General features: G+C 46.7%; 2 protein-coding genes across 2 annotated transcripts in view; both read right to left on the bottom strand.

Annotated features, from left to right (window-relative positions):
- Window positions 1–5,542: 5,542 nt before the first annotated feature.
- ZDHHC23 (zDHHC palmitoyltransferase 23) lies at window positions 5,543–8,692 on the bottom strand (the record flags this gene model as incomplete). The annotated part of the gene is made up of 4 exons (XM_084305832.1): window positions 5,543–5,810; window positions 6,654–6,821; window positions 7,426–8,127; window positions 8,586–8,692. The coding sequence occupies 4 exons, from the start codon at window positions 8,690–8,692 to the stop codon at window positions 5,543–5,545; spliced, it is 1,245 nt and encodes a 414-aa protein (XP_084161958.1).
- A 738-nt stretch (window positions 8,693–9,430) lies between these two features.
- Window positions 9,431–26,932, bottom strand: part of GRAMD1C (GRAM domain containing 1C) — a gene marked incomplete at its 5' end in the record, with an annotated part of 48,671 nt that continues 31,169 nt past the window's right edge. The window contains 10 exons of the mRNA XM_084295685.1: window positions 9,431–9,583; window positions 11,046–11,151; window positions 12,080–12,190; window positions 12,707–12,764; window positions 14,281–14,460; window positions 15,160–15,263; window positions 16,962–17,104; window positions 18,200–18,318; window positions 19,098–19,244; window positions 25,457–25,619. Of these exons, the coding sequence (XP_084151811.1) occupies window positions 9,506–9,583; window positions 11,046–11,151; window positions 12,080–12,190; window positions 12,707–12,764; window positions 14,281–14,460; window positions 15,160–15,263; window positions 16,962–17,104; window positions 18,200–18,318; window positions 19,098–19,244; window positions 25,457–25,619 (1,209 nt within the window). The 3' untranslated portion in view covers window positions 9,431–9,505. The remainder of the gene's footprint in view (window positions 9,584–11,045; window positions 11,152–12,079; window positions 12,191–12,706; window positions 12,765–14,280; window positions 14,461–15,159; window positions 15,264–16,961; window positions 17,105–18,199; window positions 18,319–19,097; window positions 19,245–25,456; window positions 25,620–26,932) is intronic.

Raw genomic sequence — 26,932 nt, 5'->3', positions numbered from 1 at the left:
GAGCAAACAGACTTCACTGTCAGCTGATCCCTGCTAACCCCTGCTGTGAACTTGGCCACCCAGAGAACAGTTTCTGGCTACCTGTGCCAGGGAAGCACAGATCAGAGAAGGCGAGGGAAGAGCCATTTATGCAAATTGTATTTACTAACAGTCCAGGTTACAACATCACATACAGGCCATCTAAAACCTAGAATCTAAAACCTGGACACTTTTACACGGCGCAGGCTAGTTTACTGTGCTGGCCAGTTCACAAGCAGAGTGCTTTGATTTTGGGTGCAAGTGGTTATTCCAAGTTCACAACCCTCTGGCTTCACATCCATCATTTAAACATTTCCCATGCTGGTCAACTGTAGTACTTAAAGATGGATTGTGCAAGTCTGTCTAAGCCCTTCTACTTGATCCAACACCACAAATAACACCAAAATATATATATATATATATATATATATATATGTATGTATTTAAAGTGCTTTTACATAAGCTCAAACAGAAAAAGGTTTCTCATGATTCTTGAGCCTTAACCTGCAGCACAGTGCAGATATAGTAATGCAGGGAAGGTACAGTGTGTCTTCTCTCAGCAATAGCATAAGGGAGGAATCTGGAGTCGCTTCCCCCTCACAAGATAGGCAAAGTTCTCTCCAAAAATGATTTGGCAGTATGGAGAGTACTTGGGCAATGCGAGGAAGATGGCAGTTTACTGTTATCCATTGTACGGGATCATTTTTAAATCCTGTATATGCCTTGAAAGTTTCCAATAAACCCAAATCTGAAATGAGCACAGGTGAGTTTTCAGTGCGAAGGCGTCAGAAGCTGAGGCACTGGGCTGAAGTCCCGTACAGAGAGCTCGCAGGGATCTGGCCAGAGGGCCTCCCCTCCCACACAAGCCAGGCCGTCCAGCAGACCCCAAGTGTCCTTCTGAACACTGTGTCACACCCAGCTTGCCTCCCACCACAGCACCTGAACATTTACCCTCTCCCCAGGGCTGTTTTACAACCCTGACCAGCAGCAGGTCAGCCGAGCGCCTCATCCAAGCGCGGGGAGCTGAAGGTGCTGCGTGGCGTGTGGGCGAGCACAGACCATCTGGCTGCGGCAGGAGCAGATTGCGAGAGGAAGCGACAAGCTGAGGAAGGGCTGAGTAACTTGTCTTGCAGGGAGGAACAGGCAGCGCAGAAGAGGGGCAGATTTCGCAGAGGTATGCGCCAGAGAGGCTAGCAACAGGCTGAACACGGGCTGAAGCTCTGGCTACTCAGCGAGTCAGGGTGCACCAGTGTAATGAGCTGCAGATTCTTCCCCCAACGCCACCGCCACAGTTGGGCACTGTGTGCCCACTCAGCATCCCCAGAAATAATGCTGCCTCTGTGGAGCACAGTTCACCCCTCAGGACTTACCATACAGCCAGCATTTGCCTTTGAGAATGGGACTTTGTCTGTAATGCTCTCATCTTCTAGGGTTTTCTGCTATTCTTAGTACCTTTGACAAAGCTTTTCCTATTAAGTCGCTCTTCTGCTGGATGGTTCCAGCAGCAAGAAGCCAGAAGATCCAGGAGGAGCTGTGCTCTGACACCCCTTTGCCCTTGCTATGGCTGATCCCATGCTAGCACAAAGCTGAAACCTCAGCTTAACCCAGTTGAGGGACAGAGATGGTGTTCAGGGATTATTCCTACATTCCTACCGACCCCAGCCCCAATCCAAGGGGAGATAAGAAGCCCCTTGGCTTCCCTGTTTAATCCCTACCTGGTGGAAACAACTCACCCCTCCTTGGCAGAAGCAAGGCTGTGCCCGATGATGCTGTTGACAGACTGTTGAGGACACCCCTAAAATCTGCAGCACGATGTTAGGGCTGCGCTAATGAAAGCTCCAGCAAACGGTTCCCAGCAGGAGGGTGACAAGCAAGAGGGTGACACGCGTCAGGCTGAACAAACAGCTTCGGCCTGCAGCTGTTTGCTGGAGCATCCCTCCTGCTTGGTTAGATGCGGATGTTGGTGCCTTAGTGCTGGTCATCAGCCCACACGCTCAGCTCAGACCCACTCCTTCCTGTCAGCTCCTTGCTTTTCTTAGCCAGAGAGGGAGGTGGCTGCAGAGCCCGAGCCAGGCGTCCCTTCTCCAGCAGAGCGGGGAGAGGGGGCATTGCCATTGGGGTGGAACAGCGAATTCCAAGGCTGCAAGGAGGTATCGCTGCTTTCTGTGGTGGTGAGAACTGCCAACAGGCCCGTTTCTTTCATCCCACCAGGAAAAAACACACGTCAGCATTTGCAGAACAGCTAAAAAACTTGTCCCCAAGCTTCTCCTTACCTTAGCCTATTGCTCCCTTGTTCCCCATGCCCACATCACAGTAGCCATGAGATAAGGGCACTTCTCAGTCATTTCACCTGGCCGAGCAAGGTGGCATAAATCAACAGGCAACTTCACGGATGATTTCCAATCATTTATTTTCATTCATAATTGCATCCATTTGAAAACATTGGATAAGATGTAAACCGGACACACACACACACACACACACCAGTCCTTTCAACAGAGCTCACAAACGTTTCATGAAGTTTCCTCCTAAAGCTTTGGCTAGGGTGGGGGAACACCCCCCCCACTCCCCAAGGCAGACGGTTCTTCTGGAGCCTGTCATTCACTCTCCACGTGGTCATTAAAAGCAGTTCCATAAAGACAAAGATTTTGGGAGGCTGATTTCCCACACTTCAGAAAGAACCTCGCCTGTCCAGAGGAAGTTTCACTGTACAAACATCCTGGCAGTGGAAGAAAATCCTAGGAAAATGTGGAATGCTTCGCTGAAAGCAATATAGGAGAACACATCCATAATCACACACGCTTCCTGCCCTACCGAGGCAATGTACATTCATATAGAAGGAGAAAGTCAAGCACATTATTAAGACATTAGGCAGTGAGGCTGTATCCATTTTATCTCTAGAAGATATTTTACAGCAAATGGTTTCATCAAGACACTTGAAAGCAACCTACTTAGAAGAAGAAAAAAAAAAAAAGCACCATCATAGCATGAAGGCTGAAATGTGATTAGAAGTCACAAGCACCACCAGCTCAGGCTCACGAGCGACTTTTGTCATCTGAGGACGAGTTAAATGGAGAAAACAGTCAACGGGAGGGCCTGCCACTTGTCTACACAGCAGCACAATTTCAGAGAGCACACTCGGAGTGTAAAGCCACCAGTTACACGCTATCTAATGGGGCGCAGATCTTAGCACAGTCACCAAACTACAGGGTGCCGGTATTTGCACGCAGAGGGCTTAAAACTACAACAGCAGCAACATCGAGACCCTGGCCCTTCAAGAGTCGCCCTGAAGACCATGTTAATTGTGGAACAAAAATGCCTCACGAGGTCACAGTTAAAGCAGGAAAAACTCCTCTCCACCTCTAAGTGGGGAAACATCGAGGCTAGATATCACCCAAATCTTTCCCTGCTTCTTATTGGCTCCAGGTCCTCTCTTCCTACATGGGGAAAGCTTGGAAAGGGCCAGCAGCACGCTGTTTTCTTATTGCCACACAGGTGCCTGCTCTTTTACAGGCAAGGCACTGGTCCCTGCCTTCAGGCCAAACACCTGGCCTGCGATTTGCCTGCCCGGGGTAGTGGGAAAAAAGGAGCCCGAGGACTGACCCGACCCTCCAGCCCTGGGAGGCTGCACTAGGTTTTAATTTTTTAGTGGTCGATGTTGAGCCCAGCAATTAAATAAATAAAATAAATAAAAGCCCCTTAGTGCACAAGGGATCCCAACAGTCTGCCCTGGCTGGAAAGTGGAAAAGGGAGCACTACCCTTCGAAGGCTTCTTGCTGCTTCTCAGGGCTATTAAAAGGAGAGCCCCAGCGCGTGCATCCAAAGCCAGCAACTCTTCCGCTCTTCCAGCCAGCAATAGATCGTGTTACTTTGTGTGTGCCTTGGGAGACGGAAAGCACAACACAAATCCTCTCAGGAAGAAGCCAGGAGGGTAAACAAAACAAAAGCCATGTCCTTAAAGAACAGGTCACCACTGCTATGCAGGTCGGAGTGACACGAGCTTCCTATTCACTGGGGAATCTCGGCACCGAGCTTTCCTTGTACAAAACTCCAGTCTTACAACTATTTTACTGGCCTGAACAGTTCTGGTTCCTTCTGGAAGGAGTGCAAAAATCAGATTTAACTTTGGCACTTTACCCCACTAATTGGAGTGGGCTTGAAAGTCCACGCTGCCAATGCCACTGAGGCAAAGGACAAGGCCATAGAGGCATGTGGGCTGCAAAGTGCTACCAAATACCTGTGGGACAGGGAGCACTACAGGGCCAGGCACTGCCTGGGGCACACGTCTGTCAGGGAATTGGTCAGAAGTCTCTTTGTGTGGTCAGGAAGCATGAGAGGTGTCCCCTTTACCTCATACAGGATTGCTCCCTGGCTGAAAAGGGGTTTGCTGTTTCTGCACAGCCCCATTCCCAAGTGCAGCTGCTCCTCAGTTATCTGGTGGGTATAAGAAGTGCAGGTGCCACTTGAGGAAAGTGAACAGCGCAAAGAGGGACATGGCCTTCACCTTAAACTGGGACATGTAATCAAGAGCATACACACCAAATACAGCAGGGATCTCTGGGGACAGCCCTAATTCTGCTCCTTCCTGCAGCACACGTTCAGCACATTCATTCACCTGGAAGGAGTCGTTTCTGTACAGCAACTGTACCATCAGGCAGCGGTCTGTTTTCCCCTCACACACATTACTTCAAAACATCTCCTCCTTCCTCAGTATGTTTACCTGCTGTCTCATGTCAGAATCCATAATCAGAGCAGAAACACTTTGAGGGAGATGAGGCGAGCCGTCAACCCAACAGAAACTCAGCTTACAAAAAGAATGACGAGATCAAAGATGACAGCGTCTTCTCACCCAGTCAGAGAGACAGGGCAGGAGCCGAGAGGATCTTACAAAGCCCTACAGGAATGTTGCTCACAAAAGGCACTTAATACAAGCACGAGCATGTATACACAGCTGGATGGAATAGAAAGTGGAAGAAAAAACACACCAGAGAGGAGGGAGCTGCTCAGCAACTGCCTGGACAGTCTCTTTTAGCCAAGGAGCCTGGCTTCTGCAGCACTGCATGTTATCTATATTACAGGTTCACCCTCCTGACATCTCCAAAACGCTGCATGTAGGTATGAGCCAGGGATTCCTTCGCCTTTGCAGGAACCAGCACACACGCTGAAGTCCAGCAGCAGGTTCCTCTTGATGCCAGAGTTTGCGCCTAACCAAAAGCCAAGTTCTCAAAGCTTTGTGATCTTCTTCCTGCCGAGCTGAGCCACGTGCAGCTTCCGACAGTGCAAAAAGGCAGCAGGCTCCTGCTCTCCGGGTTTGTGCATATGGCTTAGTGCTTTCCGCAACCTATTGCTGGCCGATGGCACGCGAAGAACCATTCTGCCTGGGAAAGCCTCTGATGTCTGTGACGGGGTGGGCAGCCCACACACCGACCACGAAGAAAAGGTGTGGAGGGGGTAGTTCTAGGGGAAGAGGCCATTCCCCCACTAAAGAAAGTCAGTCAACGTCATCTGCAGGAAAAAAAGGCTGTCAGACGATGTCTTCGGCAGAGCGCAGCGGAGGGGGAGACCCCAGACTCAGGAAGTGGCCCCAGTTGCATAGAAAGCCCCTGTTGTACTGGCCAGTGTCTATCACTAAGCCGCCCAGGAGCCTGCGCCCGGTGTTGTCGCGCAGAGCCAGCCGAGCTTCCCTCTCGGTCACGTTGTAGCTGATGTTCAACAGCTGGATGAGGAGGATGTATCCCATGCCAGCTGTTACAATGGCACAGTACCACACGCAGGTGAACGACAGAGCAGAGCTGGCAGCGGGGAAAGAGACGGGAAGGAAGCCATTTAGTTTTGGAGCAGCTGTTTCAGAGCGACTTTCCCCGGTAATCGCTATCCTTTCAAATCCCCGTCTACATCTGCCGCAGCGATCTCGCCTTGCCGCTTGCATCAGATAATCCTTCAAGGCTTTCTCAAAATTAAAGCTTCCTGGCTTACTTACTGACAGCTTTTAGCGCTACCGGAGCTACTCCCGCACATTCCTGTCGCGTTACCTAGCTCTTCGCTCTCGCTGCTGTAAAAGCTTTACGTGAGGAAGCGATGGTGCTCGCACCTGACAGATGATGGAGTACAGAGGAAGGCAGAGCCACTCGTGCTAGCGTGCTCTGTGCACCGGCAGCACAGCCGGTCTCTGAACACGTGTCTGGTGCTTCTTGCCACCCTCCCAGCCAGACAAGGCATATTAATGCTGTCTGTACCGAGCAGATAACTTGGAGCGACAAAGCCACTAGACAAACACCATCTCCTTCCTCAGCGAGGCAGCACGCTGATTCCAGACTGCCAGACTATCGCCTTTCACCGGGAACAACCATCTAAAGGGTGGGTCTGTGTAGGACGCAGTAAATAAAGGCTTCAAATCTCAGCTCCTCCAACAGTTTCCTAGACATAAACTGTGAGCTCTCTGAGTCTCAGGTTCCCCACCCTGGGGAAAGCCGAGATGCATCCTTGCTTTCCAGAGCTTTTGAAGGAGTGCTTTTTGATCAGGCTTGACAGCCAACAGCACTGGCCATGAGCACAGAACGAGGAAAAGCAAGGAGCCAAGCTGCCTGCTCAGGCTCGAGTTCCCAGCCCAGCCCTCTCTCATGCAGAGGTCTCACCTGTAGTCAGAATAGGCCCCAGGGCAGTAGAACAATGCCACAAACAGGGTTCGTCCCCTACAGACGGTGTCCAGGGTCAGCGTAATCCCGTACACAGAGGTGAGCATGAAGAAGGAGAGCGCAAGGATGAATGCTTGGTGGTTCTGCTCCCCTACACAGCTGTTAATCCTCCAAAAAGGAAAGAAGAAGTTACTTGGCTTGGGAGGAGAAAGGAAAAAAAAGAAAAAAGAAAAGAGCTTGCTTCTTTTTTATTCCCTCCCCCAACCGTCAGAGAACCTCATCTCCAAGGTCTCGCTACAACACAGGCAGCTTCAAAGCAGCTTTACAGCTTTTTATAGAAAGCTTACAGGCACAAGTCAATAGACCAGTACGGTAGGAACGGTATGCTATTTGCCTCAGAAACTTATAGGAAGCGTAGTATCCTAAGCTAAGACATTTATACCTGCTGCTCCTTGATTACAGTACTGCGCGCAGGCAGCTTTGGGTTCCCTTGCTCCCAGGTGAGCACTTATGCAAGATAACTGCGGGATCGCTAGTGCTCCTCAGACCCAGTGGAAAAAAAAGACAAAAAAAAAAAAGACTTGGAGAACCAGGAGAAATTCTGAAATACCCTGTAGAAATTAGCAGCGGTCGTCCCACTTATACAGTAGATTCACTTTTTGAAAGAGCATCGCTGAACATTTGGAATAGGCTAGGGAAATAAAATGTTAACTTAAAAGAAAAAGGAGAGGAACAAGAAAAAAATACATAGCCTCAGCTGTGCAAAACCTACCAGACACAGTGATGATCCAGTCTCCTCACACACCTGCCACAAAGCCGGCAGTGCCCCGCTCGGGCTGGCCTGACCAGCTGGCATTTCGCACACCAGTCCTTTCTCACACCTTCTGGCCCCTCGGCTGAGGCTCTGGAGTAGCCTTTGGCCTCCCCATTCACAGCACGGCCGCTGGCAGCTCCTGCCGTGGCGACTCCGTGGAGCCCGTTGGAGCTCCCTCGAAGGTTCTTGTTGGGAAAATCCTGATGAGATGACTTGCCATCGCCTGCCGGGATGGGAAGGTAGCCGGGGTCTTTCTTGGCTCGTGACAAGGCTGCAAGCATGAGAACTAACCCAGAGGTGAGGAGCACCACTTGGGAATGCCCCACCTGGCCTCGGGGAACCACCTCCTGGAGAAAGACATAGTACATGTAGCCCAAGGAGAAGAGTCCCAGGCTCAAGAAGAAGAGAGTCCGCTCCTTCCTCCTGTGGGTGAGGTAGTAATACCACAGCACGACCACGGGAAGAGAAGTCAAGACGACCAGTCCCAGCAGGAAGTGCAGAGCCGCGACGTGGAGGAAGACGGGCAGCAGCACGAGCGGCGGCACGAGGCTGACGTTGATCTTCACGGCCCCCGCGAACCAAGGGACGCGGCAGCGGTCCGCAACGTCGTCGGCGATCCTCTCCAGAGCTCCCGGGGGCAGGGACCTGCAGGTCAGCCACCTGTCGGGAGAGAAAACACAGCAAAGGGAATAAATACACAGGGAACACCTGCGGGGAGCTCTCCGTGGAGAAAAGGCGGCCACCCCCCTTTAACTGTGGGCAAGGGGGCTGGAAACTTTCCCAAGAGGAAAAGGGAGGGCAGGAGAGCGGGGACGCGCTGAGGGGGTCCTAACGGTCGTTTCTCTGAGGGAGCCTCAACGGTCGCTTCCCTGAGGGGACCCCAACGGTCGAGGGTGGTGGGGGGGGGGGGTCCTAACGGTCGCTTCTCTGAGGGGATTCTGTGAGGGGAGCCTAACGGTCGTTTCTGAGGGGATTCTCTGAGGGGACCCCAACGGTCGCGGGCGGTGTGTGAGGGGTCCTAACGGTCGTTTCTCTGAGGGGATTCTCTGAGGGGACCCCAACGGTCGCTCCCCTGAGGGGACTCTGTGAGGGTAGGGGGGTTGCCCCGCAGCCGTTACCTGTCGCAGCCCTCGTCCAGCTCCCGGCAGTCGCAGCAGCACGCCGCCAGGTGGTTCCGCCGGCCCCGCCGGTCCACGTACTCGCAGCAGCACAGCGGCTCCTCCATCGCCGCCGCCGCCTCCCTGCCTCTCTCCCTCCCTCCCCTCCCCGCCGTGCCCCGGCCCTGAGGGGAGGGACGGGACCGGGAGAGGAGGGGAGGGGGGGGCGGGGGGAGGGGCGCGGCCGCACCTCTCCTCCCGCCCCGCCCCCGCCCCATCCCCTCAGCAGGTGCCTCGCGCCCGCCCCCGCCTCCTCCCCGCAGGCCCCGCCCCCCTCCACCGGAGCCCGGCTGCTATTGGTCCGCCCGCTCGCCAGGCCCCGCCCCCGACGCGGAGGTGTGCCGGGTTCCCCCCGCCCCCGGCCTCGGGGCCCGTCGAACTGACGGCGGGACGAGCCAATGGCTGCGCGGGAGGGGCGGGGCTAAGCGTGACGTAGCGGCACCTGGCGTAAAGGGGCCGCGATTTTCCCACGCGGGTCATTCATTCATTGACGGCGCGGCCCCACAGCCGCTATGGGGTCTGGATAGGGTCGGGGGGGACCTCGCCCTTTGCACTCCAGGCCCGTTCCCAGTGGCACAGGGAGGAGATGGCCCCGAGCAAACCCAAACTGCTGCCTGCAGAGCTGCGTGCTGCTGGGCACAGCCCCCCAAAATATAGGGGTGCCCCTACAGGTGCGCAGCCCCCAAAAATAAGGGGGTATCCCCTACACAGGGGGCACCCCCCTATAGGAGCGCAGAGCCACGTGCTGCTTCTAGAAAGCTTTATTCCGTGCGGCTGCGGAGCCACCATAGAAAAAGAGTCCGGAGGGGATGGGTAAAGTCCCTGCCCCACGAGTCCTCCTCGAGCACGCGTCTCCTTGGGGCCGAGGCCTGGGGCGGGCATTAGCTGTCGGGCTTGCTGCTCTGGGTCCTGTTCAGGTGATCAAAGCTTCTCTGGAGCATGGAGAGGGAGAGCTTCAGCTGGGGAAATAAATAGTGAATCAATTAATCCGCTGGTAAGGGCCATCAGGAAAATCCCATTCCCCTCCCTCCTCTTCTTAGTGGGATTCCACCCCATTTCCTGCTCCTTTTCTCTATAAAAGGATCACTGTACTCTGCGTTCTTAACAGCTACACTCTGTGCAGTTCATCATACCGTACTGTTAGTAATTATTAACTTCTTAATTCCTAACGTTACAGTATGATAAAGTCTTAACACCCTGCTAGACAACAGCACAGAGAAGTTTCCCCACTCATTTTCAGTCATTGACGTTCATGGCAAATACTTGAAGGAAAATGGCAGCAAGGCATAATTAATCTTTTATTTTTTCAAATTATTTTTAATACTCAGCCCTCCCAGTGCATTTTCATGCACAAGATGCAATTAGGTTGCCAACAACCCTCAGCAAACGCAAGGTGAAAGGACACTGATGAGGTGCGACTTCCCCCCAGAAGTGTTACTTGGGACGGGAGAGGTGGCTGAGTTCTCACTCCACCTTTTAAAAGTTTTCACACTGCGAGCATTCAAGAATGCAGTTTAACACTTCAGCATTCACAATTGTTTGGGTAGGAGGCAAAGAAGCTGAAGAGGGAATGGAAACCAGGGAATTCGTTTCCCCAGTGAAGTCTCCGGCAATTGGAAGCATTTCAAGTTGTGCCCAAAACGGTTAACAAATTAATAGCAGCTTTTTGTGCAGAGACACCTCTAAACAGGGAATATCAAAATTGGCTTTTTTCCACCCTCCTTTAGTGCGTGGGAGAGCACAGAGCAAACTGCTGATGGATAGAGCTACATGTGAACTCCCCCACAGCTTTCCTAATCTAATAATTTCTTCTGTCACATTTTAAGATTTAATAAAAAGAGCTTAAAAGCAGAACATACAGAGGTTATAAGTAGAAAGTGCTGTATGAAATTCACTGTCCTTTACTTGCTGAGTTGTAATTTCAGCCTAGGGGTTTAGCAGTTGTTGACTTCAGGACCAGATCACTAAACATTAGTGAAGCTCTCACCATCTAGGTGGGTAGAGGGGAGCAAAAGCCTAGATAAACCTGCCTGAATAAACCCCGCAGTGAGGTAAGCAAATACTTAGTTATGTTTTGAGTCTTCTCAGGAAAAAGGATCTGTTTTGAATCTTTGCTTTGTCACAATTCAAAAATGCATCAACAGATCTCATCAATAAAAAGGTACTTGACAGGTTTAAGAAAATTGATATGACCCTTTAATTCTAGCCCAAAGGAAAAAAAAAAACAAAACAAAAAAAAACTATCAGAAACATGAGCACTGCCTTTGTACCAAATTCAAGCCTAGGACAAAACTGAGGCCAAGGAGGAATGAAACTTTAGTTAGCACCAGAAAACATTAAACAAAGGTTATCCTGGCGTAAGGGAGAAAACTTGAGCTGTTGAAAAACAAGAGTATCACCAGGAAAGACTGGCAGACTTACCTGCTCAAGCATTTCAATTGAGTCTCTTAATACTCCCTTCACGTGTTTAACCTGTTCCTTATCGTATTGAGGGATCTCCTCTTTTGATACCATTTCTGGGGATATGCTGAAAGAGATTGAGATTGCATCAGGAATATGAAACAAGCACCTCCCTGTGCCTATCCACCAAAAAGCAATTACTCTACCACCACCACCAAGAACATCCTTTTCCCAAAGCCACATAAAAAGGTGTCTGCAGTTTAATTCTGCTTTCTGTTGACTTGAAGGTACTGCCTCAGACCCTTGCAGTGGCAGTCACCAAGAACAGATGTGCTCACGTTACATCAACAATTTAAATTCTCACAGCTAAGGTCACAGAATCACAGAATAACTGAGTTGGAAGGGACCCACAAGGATCGTTGAGTCCAGCTCCTGGGTCCCCGAAGGACCAAGATGGTGAGACCTTTCTTATGAAGTTACTCTAAATCAGTTCTAAGATCTTCACCGTGGGAGGTCACCACACTGCCTCCATACTCCAGATCAGGTTATCATTTGTAACTTGCTTGCCTATAACACATCGGTGACAGGGAGCAACACCTGAGCCTCTTAAAAAGATCTGAAGATGAAAGGCACCTAACACGTAAGTTTGAGGGGGAGAAGGAATTTTGCAAGAGATGCACAGAGATGGAAGCTAAAAAGCTAAGTGAATCTTTAACATGATGCTTGAGATCATGCTGGTTCACACAGGATGAAGCGAATACTTCAGTTCTGTGATCAGCACTACAATATTCACAGCAGATGAGTCACAGCAGGGTGATAAATGCAAGCTAAGGTTAACGCTTCCCCAAAAAACAGCTTGTCAAAGGAGAAATTTATTACTGCAAAATGCAGTCAGACATGTCACTGGATATCAGCATAGACCACAGAAGAGCAACGAGCCCTAACAGTGTTTGAAAATGTACCACCAGGTTTCATTGTTTGAGATCTATTTCTTTAAATCAGATTCTGTCACAAGCCGAGGAAGAACAAAAGCAAAGATTGGGCATTCAACTTACTTCAAAGAGCTTTCTTCCTGAAGCTGGACATGATAGAGAGACTGAGCTGCGTGCTCTATCTTTGACAGTTTGAGAAACAGCGTTATGTTCAGCAAAACCAACAGCAGCAAACTGCAGAGAGAACAGAGAACAAAATCAAGTCAGGTTTTGCCATTACTGTTAGAATGCTACAGAAGTGAGATCTGGGCTACAAACATCTAGGAAAAGTGAATGCTTCTGGGGCAAAAGGGCACAGGGCAGTGCTGTACTGAAAAGAAAGATTTACCTAAACAACTCTTAGCAGTTAGCTTTAAGCTGTGCCATAGCAACCTACATGAAGGGACAGCAGTGCCTCCTCTGGAGCTTCTAAAACAGGAATGAGTTAAGTTCTGGATTATTTTTTTTGTAGGAGCAGATATAGGTAAACCTACAACAGACCAGTTTGTCAAAGCAGCATTTTCATTCCCTCTGTCACTTCTTAAGTCTATCCATTTCCCCTTCTACCCAAGTTTCTATATTTACATTCAGATAAGTTAGGATTTATCATGCTACATGCAATGTTAACATGCAAGTGAGGTAGGTAGAGGCCGATACAGATGAACACCAAGATCAGATTGAGATAAACCATGTTTTAATGCAAGTACTTACAAGACACTCATTACTACAATGATGGTGGTGGTCCTGTTTACAGGATCTCTTTTCCTTCCTAGAGGGCATGGAAGAAAAGGAGGTTATAAAGTCCTGAAGAACACCCCTAACAGATATGTGTCGGTGCCCAGCATTTCACACAGAACGGCTCATCAGATTCTGAGGATCAACAGATCACTCAGGTGCACAAGTTTCTCTCCAGTTTCTCTCTGAATGCACCCAGTCATTTCTGCAGTCATCTCAGCCATGTCAGACAGCCAGGCTTTTACCTCGGGAGGATTCCCCCCACCCCAGTTTGCTGCAGAGAACACAGCTCTAGGACGTGTCACATTAAGCCCAGTTAGTCTGAGGATGCTGCAGCCCATGCATTACCACCACTCATTCAGCACACACACCGCCAGTCCCGTATTAGCAGACAGTCTGCAACATTGCTCTCTTCTGCTCCTTCTCCTGACCAAATGAGACTTCCTGTCAACAAATGCTAAATCAAATTCCCCTCTAACTCATCCCATCCGAAACATTTTTGTACTGACCTGATGACTGTTTCAAAAGGGTGAAGAGCATCTGCTAGTTGTCAGGCAGTGACCTACAACTAGTGAAGACAGCAAGTGTGCACTGCTCAGCTTGGAGAGGACATGCACTCACCTACTACTGTGGGCAGGCTGATATTTAAACTTAATTACCTGATCCCCTGAACAGCTCCTTAAGCTCACAGTTCCTGTGCTGAACACAGGGCATACATCAAAGCTGTACTACGCACCAAGACAGACACTCGCCCAAAGGCTGGAGCATGAGTGGCTAAATTAAGCTTTCGGGAAGTAATCTCAGATGAGGAAGAGTCCACTACACATGGTGTCGATCCAAATGCTCTCTCGGTGCTATAGTGTTGTCTCCCCCCTTCAAGGAAGGGCATTTACTCCTACTTCAGTGTTTACAATTCAACTCATGTCATGAAATCACCATTCTCTGGTAAACACAAGTACATCAGATATTCCTCCCCTTTAAGTGTAGTTAACGGAGTATGCCAGAGTCCAAGTCTCTCATACTCAGTGGCAGTAAAACTACAAGAAATGCTTCAGTAACACAGAAGTTACAGAAGCAGACAGAAAATGGACATCAACATTACCAACAAAATCAAACATGAGGTGATAGGGCCAAGCAGTGAGTGACAGTTAATCATCTCACGACTCAGATGTGCAGTCTGAAGAAATAAACCGAAGCATATTTTCAGGAACTTGGCAAAAATCAGATTACATCTGTTTCTGATCCCATCTCGTTTTCAATCCCACACAGGTTCTGTGCAGCATTTTAGGATTTTATTTTAATTTTTAAAATTGGAAGGAAGGATTAGATTTGATTTCATCATGTATTCCCTATAAGAGTGACCATGCATGTTCCCAATTTATTTTATGCGAGGTTGAACACACTAAAACATTTGCTATCACACCAATCAGATAAAAACAAGAGCATTATGCACACAAGTGTTACTCTGGCACTACTGTAAGATTTACACTTCCTTGAGCATACCTTATGGAAAATAATGAGTATAAAAGTGTGGATACAAGGACTCCTACCTATTATGCTGCCCTGGGACTCCAGCCCCATGTCACCAGAGGAGTGCTGGGAGGAGCGTTTGGGAAGCGATTCTGCCAGACTCCGGTGTAAAGTGCGTCGTCTGCGTCTCAAGGCAACTAATTTTCCAGTATCTTCTATGGGTTGGTTAAGTGCGTATTCCTCCATTAACAGATCTGATTCTGCAGTAGAAAAAAAAAAGTTCATGAACTTTAAAAAAAAAAAAAGCCAAAAAGACAAGCACTGAAGACTTAAATTGCAAACAAGCTATGGAGTGTGGTGGTAAGAAGAGTAAATACATCTTCTAGTAAATGAACTTCAGTCAGGTAATTGACATAACTCTGCCTTAACCTATACTGGTCATCTTCTTTGCTATATGGCATGTTGTGCACTTGTCGGATCTGATGTACACTCAGGCTATGCAGGATTGTTTATTGTGTTAGACTGTAGTTAGGAGGAACACTTCCAGACACTGTTAGATTGAGATTAGAAATTGTGTTAGACTGAGCCAGCGCACGGCTGGCTGGGCTGTTAGCAGCTATAGCCAGGGAGCCTGCCAGGTGCCACCGCTCCTCTTCTCATACCCACAATCAAGGAAATACTTGTGTTAGAGACAGGGATACGCAGTTGAGAGGAAAAGCTTTTCTCCTGCTTCCTTCAGAGAGCAATTGCTGACAAGGCATGCAAGAGCTTTTGGAAGGCATTATGCTGCCAGGCGTCTTTTACACCCCCAGAACTGACAGATGTATTGATAACAAGAGATCCCTTTGGTTGAAACCTTCTTTTCAAACCATTCTTTAAGGAATCAAGCTTGACACAGATGAAAACATGCATAGGGAAGGTAGCCTCTTTACTCCACCAAAGAGAAGAAAATGCCTCACCAAGCTGTTTGAAGTTCTCCTGTATTCCTCCCCAGGTGTTCTTCTCGATTACAGACTTCACCAGGCCCCAAGGCTGCTTTTTGTACTTCACTTCTGCAGAAACCCTAAGAAACGGAACACAACAGTGAAGAAAAAGAAGCGTTCTGCTAGGCAGCACAGTGATAGCAGAAATCTCTTATCAGAGGCAAGCCCCTAGCTTATGTCCATAACCTGAAATACCAACTGAAGTGCCTTGATTTTCTACCTGAGCAGCACACACACTGAAGCGAGGCAAGAGACAGACAGGGGCAAAGACAACACATCAAGCTAAAAGCCTCAGGAGATCCAAATGTCCGAGTCATTGGAAATGTTCTCAAGTCATTTTGAAGTCTGTTTTCTTCTCAGACTCAGAGCAGCGGGGTGTTTCTCTCCCACGAACTGTTCTGACTTTAACAAACATTTAGAATAACCTTACAAATAGTTCTGCTTTTTACTCTGTATGCATACATGTGATACACTACATGGGCACAACAGCAGCAGCAGGTGAAATTCATTACCATGCGTCCAGTACTCAGATCCTACCCTGAGGAGACAAATTAAACTCACTCTCTGTAAGCATGACAGAGGGGAAGTGACTTTCCTGCCTTGCATCTCCCAGGTTAAGGTAGGCAATAATGCTTCCCGAATGGGAAGGTACTAGAACAGAACCCTGCAGGGGGCTTGTTCGGACAATCAAGTGAATCTTAAAGCTCTTCATAAAGATGAAGGACAAAAGGATAGCTCGTGATCTTTACTTAAATCCATAACGCTGACCTTACTGGAATGCTTGCCCAGCTTTTTCAAGTAATCATTCCAATAAATGTATGCCCACCGAGTCCCTACTCTAACAAAAAACAGTCATTCAGTTACTTTCTGAGCTGTTTTAAACAGTGTAATGTAAAAGCCAGCTGTAGCACCAGCATGCACTTTGTTCTATACATTCATCCTCTTTACACTGTATTCAAACCCTGGGTTTTGCACTTATCTTAGGGTTGTCATGCACCTCAAAAAAACAAATAGAGCCCTCAAATAGGAAGAATGACTCACTCTAAGTCATCCAGAACAGTTGTTCAAGGACCCTTCTCCCTCCCAGAGGAAGAGGGAGTCTTCAGCACTTTTATAGCCTAAGATAAACCAGAAGGAAATCCAGGCTTGCTTACCTTACCTGTGTTCTGATAAAGTTTGAGATAAAAGGAATTACTAAGGACAACCCTAAAAAACGCTACCAAGCATTACATAGTCACACAAATGCAGCCAACAAGGAACTTGATCACTTCAGACGTCTTCAAATGGGAGAGGAAAGTGCCTTAGGACACCCCACCTACCTAAAAAGGTCTAATAATGAAGTCTAGCAATGATTTGCTCAAGTACCCCCACTACAACGGCAGGTATGCTTCATCTTCCTATGAAACTACCCTCCTCTGCAGGCCTTTAAGCAAGGATACCTCAGAAACATCTGTCATAGTTCTAATTTATGTCACTCACACAACTGCACTCAAAAACCCAATGCTGATCAGAACCCAGTCCACAGCCTTGGAGATGAGCTCTGCATCTTGTAACATCAACAACCAAGACTTCATTTCTCACCGAATTAATCATACCCAAGTACAGCATACATATGACAGAAGATAGAACAAGCTTATTTTTCAGAAGAGATCCCCAGCTTCAAGAGAAACCAAGCACCCTTTATGCTGCAGGCGGATCTTTTGATAAGCAGATTTCAGCAGCCTGCACCACAGATGCCTCCGAGTCCTCGGCTCCTGCTGAGCATCGCTCAGGCTCACCGTAATCGACATTTGTGGCTGGACGTGCGGCTGATGCAGTATCGGTTCACAGTGTAGAAGTAATCGTGGTAGGGGACGTCGTGGGTCAGTACTTCAGCATCCACCTGATAAGACTGACCTTTCTGGCTCTGCTTATGCAGGATCTATGAGAAAAAGCAAAAAGGAGTAAGTATATTCATGGTGTTTGATTATTTTTTTTTCCCCCAACCCCTTCAGCCTCAATTCTTTAGGTTAGGCCAACCAACTCCAAGTGAAGTGGAGTAGGGAGAAAGCCTGAACAACCATGAGAGGAGTCAGTTAAGGATATCAAGAGATGACACCTCCAGCTAAAGCCAGCACAGACTGTGCAGAAGTAGTACACTATCCCTTCTCCACTGAGATATCAAGTACCAAATGCAAGACCGGCCACCGACTCATGACCACACTTCTTTGAGACTGAGCTATGAGACCTTTCCCAAACCAGAACCACGGAAGGGTTAAGGTTGGAAGGGACCTCTGGAGGTTATCTGGTCCAACCACCCTGCTCAAGCAGGACCACCTAGCACAGGCTGCCCTAGAAGATGTCCAGACAGTTTTTGAAGATCTCCTTCAAGGAAGGCTCCACAACCAGGCGAACTGTTCCAGTGCTCCATCACCCTCACAATAACAAGCGTCTCCTAATGTTCAGAAGAAACCGCTTGTGCCTGCTGCCTCTTGTCCTACCACCACTGAGAAGAGCCTGGCTCCATCCTCTTTCCACCCTCCCTTCAGGTATTCATATATATCAATAGGATCCCCACCCCAAGCCTTCTCTTCTCCAGGCTGAACAGTCCCAGCCCTCTCAGCCTTTCCTCAGAGGAGAGATGCTCCTGCCCTTCATCTTTGTGGCCCTTCACTGGGCTCTCTCCAAAAACACCATCCCTCTTGTACTGGGGAGCCTAGAACTGGACACTGAAAGAAGATTACTGCATCTTTTCTGCCTATCCCCCAGTTTATACACAAGGTTAACGCTACTCCCCACAGTCTGTGGGAGATCCTCACAGCCACGTGTAAAGACCAAAGAAGTCAGAGAAGCTTTCTGCATTTGCTCATTAATGGTGAAAGGGGCAGAAAGACACCCTTCAAGATGCTGTATTTAAACTGCAGATCCACATTCAGCTCTCTGAACTCTGATCCACGGTCAGATCTCTGACAAGACTGTAGAGCTCACCCCTTCCTTGCTTTAAAGGGCACCAAAGAGACACACACGCAGACGGTACCTGCTTTTCAGTGGCAGTTGTGAACTTCCCACAGAGAGGATTGTTAATCGTTACAGTGTACGTCAAAGTCCTCAGCTGATTGCCACTGGAATCTCTATTCCAAGGGGTCGACACAGCATCTAGATGAGAAATTATGCAAAATCTCACATGCAGATCACCTGAAAGGCACCATCTCTGCTCTTTCACATCTTAAATCGCAGTTTAAGAACAGCGCTAGGAAGATAGACAAAACTGTTTCCAAGTGGTTGTGTGCTTTTTGCATGAAAAGGGAAAACTTTATTTCAGTCAATGTGCAAAGGTGAGGCAGTAAGTAGCTGAACCTAAGTCCACTGAAAGAGACTTGGGGATGCAGAGAAGAGTAAGCAAATAAACGAAAATATACCATTTCCTATCTGCTTAAAGTTGAAAGGATTCATCTAGCATTATCAAATTGCTTTTGCCACTTTGCCTTCCAAGCTAACACGGAATAAATATTACCCTTTTCAGCTTAGTTTTCTTACCTTATGATCTCAATGAATAAAGTTTACTCATCCAGAAAATTAAAGCCTGAGAGCATCATTTAGGAGGATGCAGCAATTTCATCTGTGCGCCAACTGCACAGACTTCACTATTTCTGGGACACAATGGGACTGGAAATACCTCACAGAATGCAACAATTTAGGCATTAAAGTGCAGTTTTGTTGTGCATTGAAATGAGGTTCTTACTCAGAAATATGACTGATCTAAAGAGACAGGCTAGCTTTTAATATTGGCTTTTATGGCAGAATTCGAGAGCTTCAAAATTCTTTTAAAGCAAGGAGAAACCTAAAATTCAAACTCAGCCCTATTTATCATTTCTCAGAGGTTGAAGTTTTCAGGATAAGTTGCAACACAGACAGAAGGGAGAAGAGTACATTACCTACTATACTCCTGGAATTGAGAAACCTCTGCATGAAGTGAGAATTGGTGAAGAGGATTTCAAACATCTTGTCTGCAGTGATGTGGAAAACTCTGTTTATGAAAAGTCTCCCATAGAGATCATTCTCAGAGACAGTCTCCTTCACAGCTAAGGAAAGGCAGAGAGATTGGGTTAAAAAATAAAGGACTATTATAAAGTGCTTTTTTGTTTGTTTTTAATAGCACTAAGCTTTATTATATCATATCCTTCCCAAGCTTGCATCAGCAACTATTTCTTACTCTCAGAAACCCAAAAGTGACAGTGACACATTTTTCTGTAATAAGGTGGTCTTTGGGAGCAAAGTTAGAGGTGGTTTTCTATTCTAGCCCACCTCTCACTGTTTCCCTGTACGAGTCGATAAATCAACATCACCAGATCTTATTGCTTGAATTTTGCCTTCAGAACTCTACTGATCCTACAGAACACACTGAAGAAGACAGAGCCAGCACAATCCTCATTTAATGTGTACTTATTATATGAAGGACACGTGCATAGCAAGCAGGACAGTGAGAGCATAAATAGTTTTCGTTTTTGCTTGTGGCTAATATCCAAATTCTGCTTCTAACATCTGTACTGCTGGTACTGTCCACACCAAGAGACCAGGGACAGACCTTTCCTCAAAGCGTTCCTTCCTCCATACCTATTGCAAGGGGAACGCCAGGAGTACCCTGCTCCATTTTGCAGGGCTGCAAAGTGCATCAGGATGTTTTTATCACCCTCCCTATGTTAAACCACCACCAAGCACCCCAAAGGTGTTCAGTGGGCCCAGCACTGAGCTTTATTTCTGCTGCCTGTTGGTTACTGGCATGAGTCAGCTTTGTGGCTGTTACAGCCACTCTCCCAATAGATAAGGGACAGAATCATAATCCTGGAGGGACAGCAGTTTCCTGTGCCAACCCCAACTCTGTCTGCTCATGCTTTAGAAAAAAGACCATTCTAGTTTATTACCAAAAAAAAGAAAAAGCATACAAAAATCCTAAACACCCAATCCCACACACCAAAACCAAGCAAAATGCCTGAAAACAAAGCTTTTGGGAGCAAAACAGAAGTCAGGACGCCTAACCTTTCAACTGATACGAGTGAGTTCTCAGAGCTATCAAAGGTCATTGCCAGCAACCAAAACAAAGGTAGCTTGAATATCATGCTACAGGTCACAAACCGCCTGCAGGCGAAGGTTACAGCCCTTAGAACATGGTTTCATAGCAGTCAGGATCGATAAATGCAAGCGTAGCAACTAACCACAACAGAAGCCCTCAGTGAAACCCAGTTTTGATGCTGCTCTAGGACTGCTTCCAGCCTGTTAGAAGTCCCCACTACACACATACATGTCTCCAAAAAAGTTCTTTGACCTAAGTAGGCTTCAATACATGACCCCAAAGTGAAGCATGAGTATCTTTATGCTTTCATGAGAGATGGCCTTCCTGTGCTGCTTTCTGCTGATACAATTCCGAGGTGGGACAGGAAGCCAGCAGGCATTCTGAGACCTATTTAACTAACCAACATGCAGTCCTTATTTGCTAGAATACAGATTCGGCTGTGTTGAAACATTCTGCAGGAAGCTAGAAATTCAGGTTGGGTTTTCAGCTTACATTCACTGTATTTCCTCTCAGAGCTGAGCCTAGTTCCATCAAAACTCAGTGAACTGTAAGTGACCTCAGCTAGCAAGGCCTCAATGCTGCAGACCTCATCTCAAAACACACTTCCCCTCTTTTGCTAAGAGGGAGGGGAAGCTTCAGGTGTTCTGATGCTGACATCCCCCTTAACTGCTGGGCATCAGCCAGCTTGTATGGAGCCAGGCAGCAGATAACTCAAAGCTCATGCATTATTACTTTAAGGTCTGGACCTTGCTACTGGAATATTTTACTCTTCAAGCATGAAGCCTCTCCTCAAGGCTCAAGCCCAACAGCCAGAGCATCCATGGATCTATAGTGTTTTAATTTATAGGCAGTTTCCTGCTAGCTGATTTGCCTACACTTTTTCTATCTAGTTATAGCTCTCTAAGGAGCAGTCAGCGAGCTGCCAAGTGCATGAAAGCATCTATTGAGAAGTGTTTTTAGTTACAGTCTCTCAGCTCCTGAAAAATTGGTGTTATCACAGAAGAGTATTTTCAGAAAACGCAAGCTGAAACTAGGCTGATATAATCAGGCTAATCAGCTGCTTTAGATACTACTGTTTAAACAGCTATTTTATCTGAAACGTTTCCAGGCTTTCTGAAAGAGGCCTGGAAAAACATGTGCATGAAAGCCTCTGAATTCCACACCTGCAGGAGCCGGTCACTGCCTATACCAAGAGCTTGACAAACTTTAAGTCCCTTCCATCTGGGCTTCTCAAGGTTTAGCTGCAGGAATCCCACATGAAGCAGTGAGCACCAACAGCAGCACAGCAAGAATAAGCGTACAGATTAAACAAACATTCAGATTATACACTTGCAGTTTGGACAGAATAGAAAGCTTTAAACACTTGACTTCATTACAAATATATATATTTGTCTTCTTTTTTGGTTTAATTAAGATGTAGGTAGCTTACCTGTATGACTTATCACAATTCTAGAGCAACATGGAGCATTTTCTACCTAGAACTAGCTTAGAAATACTGTTTATGAAAAAGTGTTTTTATTCCCAGGCAGATACCAGTCTAACTCCTTAGCTCTTAGTGCTGTTCTTAGCAGTATGTAGTTACCAGCCGCTAACTTGCTCAGCCTAAGAACATTTATAGATGAATCGGAGTAACTGATAAGAGAACATGAAATCACTCTGATTTTAGGTTACGACCCCTAGGGACCCCAAAACCCCAAGCAAATGTTACCCTGAGTGTCCTGGTTCTGCAAGAAGGCAGCAAGTCCACTCCCTCCCCCACTGCTGCCTTGCACTTTGTAAGGTCATTTTCATCACTGTATGGCAAGCTGTGAAATGCTGTTTGCATATAATACCATTATGCACCAGTGATTGCAGAGGTTTGAAAACATCTGCAGTGCAAGACAAGAAAGAAAAAAAAAACCTTGAGGAGGTGTAGAGGAGTCAGGGAAAAAAAATAAATCTGTTTTTCCAATTCTCATTAACAACCAACAGCTTGTGAAGCTCAACACATACCGTAAGCAAATAAAAAGAAGTTGAACCACTAAGAACAGACTATCAAAAAAGACTTGAGGTGACTGATTCTCCCACTCTGCAGAGCTGGAAGAGGAGCAGGAGAAAAAAACCATACACACTGAGAATAATGCACAGGTCAGAGACTTAGAACAGATGCACCTGAAATCAGGTTGTTAAAACTAATTCCTAGAGTGAACATCTTCCAGCCACCATCTATTTAAAGACCACATCAGCAGTAGCGACCATTACCAAATAACTCTCCTATATTTTAAAAGGCTAAGTACCAAATTAGCTTTGGGAAAGTACTGAAAAATACTGTGACAGTGCAAGCTTTTTTCCTGATCACAAGAGAAGCGTTTAGATAATTCACAACAGATATTCCTTCAAATCCCAAAGCAACAGATTATTGGCAGCCATATATTTAACATAGTACGTGCTTTAAATATTGTGATTATAATGTCAGCAAGGTAACAGGGCTACTCTTCTGTACACGCACTGTATATCCACAATTTCAGCTCTTGAAAAAAAGCAGGCTGAACCCCTTTCAACCCTTCCACATCCTACATCCCTACCGACAAGAAAAGCCACACCACCACTGCACCCACCTCCCAGCATTAGAGCACAAGCAATTATGCTCCCCTGCAGACCACGCATTTAGGGTGGTTATTAATGCGCACAGAAACACCACAGTAAGTCAAGCCAGGAGGTCAGGAATTATGAGGCCCCCCATACACAGTAAAGCTTTCTAACAGTATTTTTCAATATCCTACTTCTCCCTTCTTTCTTCGAGGCATTTGATGCTGCTGAGCATTATAGTTGCATATAGAAACCCTACACCCAACGCAGGCAGTCCTTTGAGGAAACTCAGAATCTGATGCTTCTATATTGGGAACGCGTTCTGTGCTTGAGCTAAAATTTGTTTTCTGAAATTTATCGTTGAGGCTGCAGATATTAACTTCTGTCTCAGCCAACAGTTCGTCACGGCCCAAGATTTATACTCCAGTTTATGAAACCAAACTAAAACACCAAGGTACAGGTCACTGGTGTGTGGTGCGAGACCCCTTCCAATGTGAATGCAATGTGAAAATCATGAAGGACAAGGAGCTGCCAAGGTTCTGGCACTCCAGCTTTTGGTGTCAGGCGGACGTGAAGTTGGAGAACAAGTCTCGAGCTTGCCCCCTCACCTTATTTGCCAGGAAACCTCCATGGGCAGCCTAAGCAGGAGCCAGAGGACACGAGAGATTCATTGCATGGGTAACCCTTTGCTGTGTGGGAAAGCTAATTCCACCTGAATGAAGGAGCTCACCTTCTAGGAGTGTGGGGCAATCGCAATAGAAAACAGGCAGAGAAACAGAAGAAAAAAAATTCTAGGCATGAGGAGAGTGATCTGCGAGAAAAGATTAATGTTGTGGGACTAGAAAATCCTGCTCCGAATAAAGGAGACTCATCTTGGGGGAGGGAGGAGAAATAAGAGCAGCATGAATTCAGTCCTCTTTTAAAGGGACATCTCCAGCTTAATAGGCTTTGCTTGCTGAATATCACCAGCACAGGGATGACAGCTGGGATTTGCTTTATCATTTAGGCAAGCAGGCCTATTTTCAACCCATTTCATCGGATACCTTCACCATTTAAAAATCCAAGGGTATCCAAAATAGCTAAAACATCAGAAAACTGAAACTTTCTGCAGCTTTAAGAGATATACCTGGGACTGAGTTAATGTGTAAAGCTCGTTCAATGCATAGGGGCATAACCAGAAACTCATTCAAATACACAGACTCACAAAAATGATACAGCTTGACATCCACCAAGCTGAATCCCAACACCAGCAAGCAGCAGCAGTGCTGGGGAAGCAAAGAGAAAGGTAACTGAAACAAAGTACATCCTCAGGCAAAGCTCACACCTTGCAGATGGCCAGATCAATCCACAGCTTTGAAAGCTTTCCTCACTCCACCGATCCCAACTTGATAGCACCTGCATGCACCTTCCATTGCCAATTCTGACTGAAAAGATGCTACACAAAGTTTCTCGGCCAGATTAAGAACCGGCCTCAAATTGATCTGTTCTATTCCTGGCAACAGGCAATGAAAGCAAGTTCTCTCTTTGCATATGAAAGCAAAATAGCGGCGTGTTCAGAAGTAGCTGCCCTGGTGAGGTTTTCTGTCCTTCATTTGCATGCCACTGCAGACTTTGATACTGACTCAGGTTGGGTGGGCTTTGTTTTAAAGGTGTTCACAGAGTCCAAAATGAGGATATTCAACAGAATACCCACCACAACTTCTGTGAAATGTTTGTAAAACTACGGGTTTTTGCACAGAAGAGCTCCCCGTGATAAGGGAAGAGCTCGTATTAGAGGGGGAACTTGTCAAGGGCTGCTGTGGGACCAAAGAACAAGCACCCAGTGAAATTTGCACATTACTGTCATCCAGTCTGGGTGCAAGGCATGTTCTGGCCTCACCCTCTCCCCAAGACATAGCAAATACACTCCTACCAAAGCCACAATGAAACACGCAGCCATACTTCTCTCTTTTAGGACAAAAAGAGGAAAGGAAGCATGCAACTGCCAAGTTACAAGGGCTACATTGCTGTGGTAGCCGAGCTCCTGCTAGCCTGGTACTAGATAATGAGGTATGCATCAAGAGGATGATGTGTTAGGATCCATCAAGATGCTAGCTTTGGTGGTATGCAGTGTGGTCTACTCTAGGATGTATTTAAGGTTGTTTATCCTTAGACAAGATTCAGAACATGCAGAATATGCTCCTGAAAACTGGGAAGTTGTCTCGTCTGGACTTTCAGCAAGTTCCTCAGTTTACTCCATCAGTAACACTGAAGCCCATAAGCATCAAGAAAAAAAAACTTAAGGGGGTGGGGAGAATTAGAAGAAGAGCCTGAAGTGTATTCCCTCAATTCCCAACAAGTGAAAATAAACTGAAAAGCATTTAAAATACCTATGAGAACGTGGAAAGTGAACACCACACTGTCAAGATTTTTTTTTTTAGTCTAAGATATTAGCATCTCTTTGCCCACCAAAAGGTAAAAAGTTAAAATATCATTTTCATTCTAAACACCCCAACATTTTTTTCCAGAAACTAAGATACAAAGGTGTTTTTCTTACAAGTGGGTGAAACAAAAACAAATTTCACAAAACCAGAAAGTTCTCTAACTTGCCCCACCAAGTGAGAAGGATCACGCGAGTAGGGTTGTCTTACTGCTTCTAACTGTTGAAAGATTTACCTTCTTCACTGTCTGAGGCACTGCTCTTCTCTGGAAGATTTTCATTCTCATTCAGATCCAATGACTTTTCAAAAGATCTGCTCCTGACTAGCTTAACAGATTTTCTTTCTGACGATGGAAGAGGGCTCTTCTTTATTTGCGTCTCAGTCGGGGACTCTTCCACCTGAAACAACCAATAGGAAAAAAAAAAGAAATCTATCAGTAAACACAGACCTTTTAAAAAGCAAGTTACTTGCAAAGAAAAAAGATTTAGAAAGGAAGCCACAAGTTCTACCAGCTCAGTTACTCCACGGTCAAGCATTAATTTCCTCCCTTGTTCCCCTATAGCAGCCAGCCTCCTTTCTACTTTATCTCAGACTCCACTTTGCCCTAGTAGCAAGGGACAAACTTATCTGCTCCATCTTACCAAGAGCTGCCTAAAAGGGGCAGTTTGTTCCCTGCCCAGTCCCTTTGCATCCACCTGCACAGCTTGGTTCCCTTCCTTGCATCCATGCTAGCATTTATAAACTCATTAACCTAATATTTAGATTACAATATTTATTTACTTTTTATTGGTCAGGTTAGGTATTTTTTTTTTTTTTTTGCCAGTTTAGGAAGAGGTCCAACAACCCTGAGGGGAAGCACAATGAAATAGACAGGATCTCCCTTCTTCACCAGGATTAGGTCATCATAATTAGATATTTGAGAGTGTGTTCTTACTTTGTAGGGCTCCAGTAGCCTTAGGTAAAGGGAATAGTTAAAAAATAGTGTCTACAGCCATCCTACATATAAAATATTACTTCTCCGAAACAAAGCAATGGAATATCATTTGCCGTCTGTAATACAGAAGCAAAGCATCCCCCACAGCATCAGTCACTGAATCGATGCAGCTCTGAACCATTAACTACATCAACTGGGGGCTAAGCCTACCAAAATGCATCACTGAACACTTCAAGAAGTAACCGCTGGCAAAACCACACGTACAAGGTTTGTGCATCTCAGAGTGCCACCCAAAAAGCCTGGCTATGAGCCACAATCTTCATTCTAAGCCTCCCTTCAAAGCTCCCGTTGCCTCCAGTGGAACAGCTGGGATCAAGAATAGCACAGCCCCCACAGGCAGCAGCACGTGGACTGTGATAAACAAGATCAGGTCTCCTCGAGCGAGTAGCTCCAATTCATCTGCAACACCACCATCCTTAAAGATTATTCAGCACTGCCTAAATAAAACAAGAGCATCCGCCGCTTGAATAGTCATCGTGTACTTCCTGTACTCCTTGGCTTTTTTCAGAAAATAAAGACCATTTTCCATTTTGTGCAACCAAGGGCCATTAGCAGAAGGTGGGTGGCTGCAGAATAGAGACAGGCATGAATTCAACTGCAGTAGAAGCAAGTAAAAATATTCCCTCAAGGTCAAAAAAAAAATAAAGGAAAGACTACTGCATCAGCAATGCAGATCGATTAACAAATGCGTGCCTATTGAAAGGAGCTACCATGCCT

This window comes from Netta rufina (assembly GCF_964035555.1).
Source record: "Netta rufina genome assembly, chromosome: 1".
In the NCBI taxonomy this organism is placed as follows: domain Eukaryota; kingdom Metazoa; phylum Chordata; class Aves; order Anseriformes; family Anatidae; genus Netta; species Netta rufina.
The sequence above is the reverse complement of the archived record's forward strand: the minus strand, read 5'-3'. Positions and strand labels throughout refer to the sequence as shown.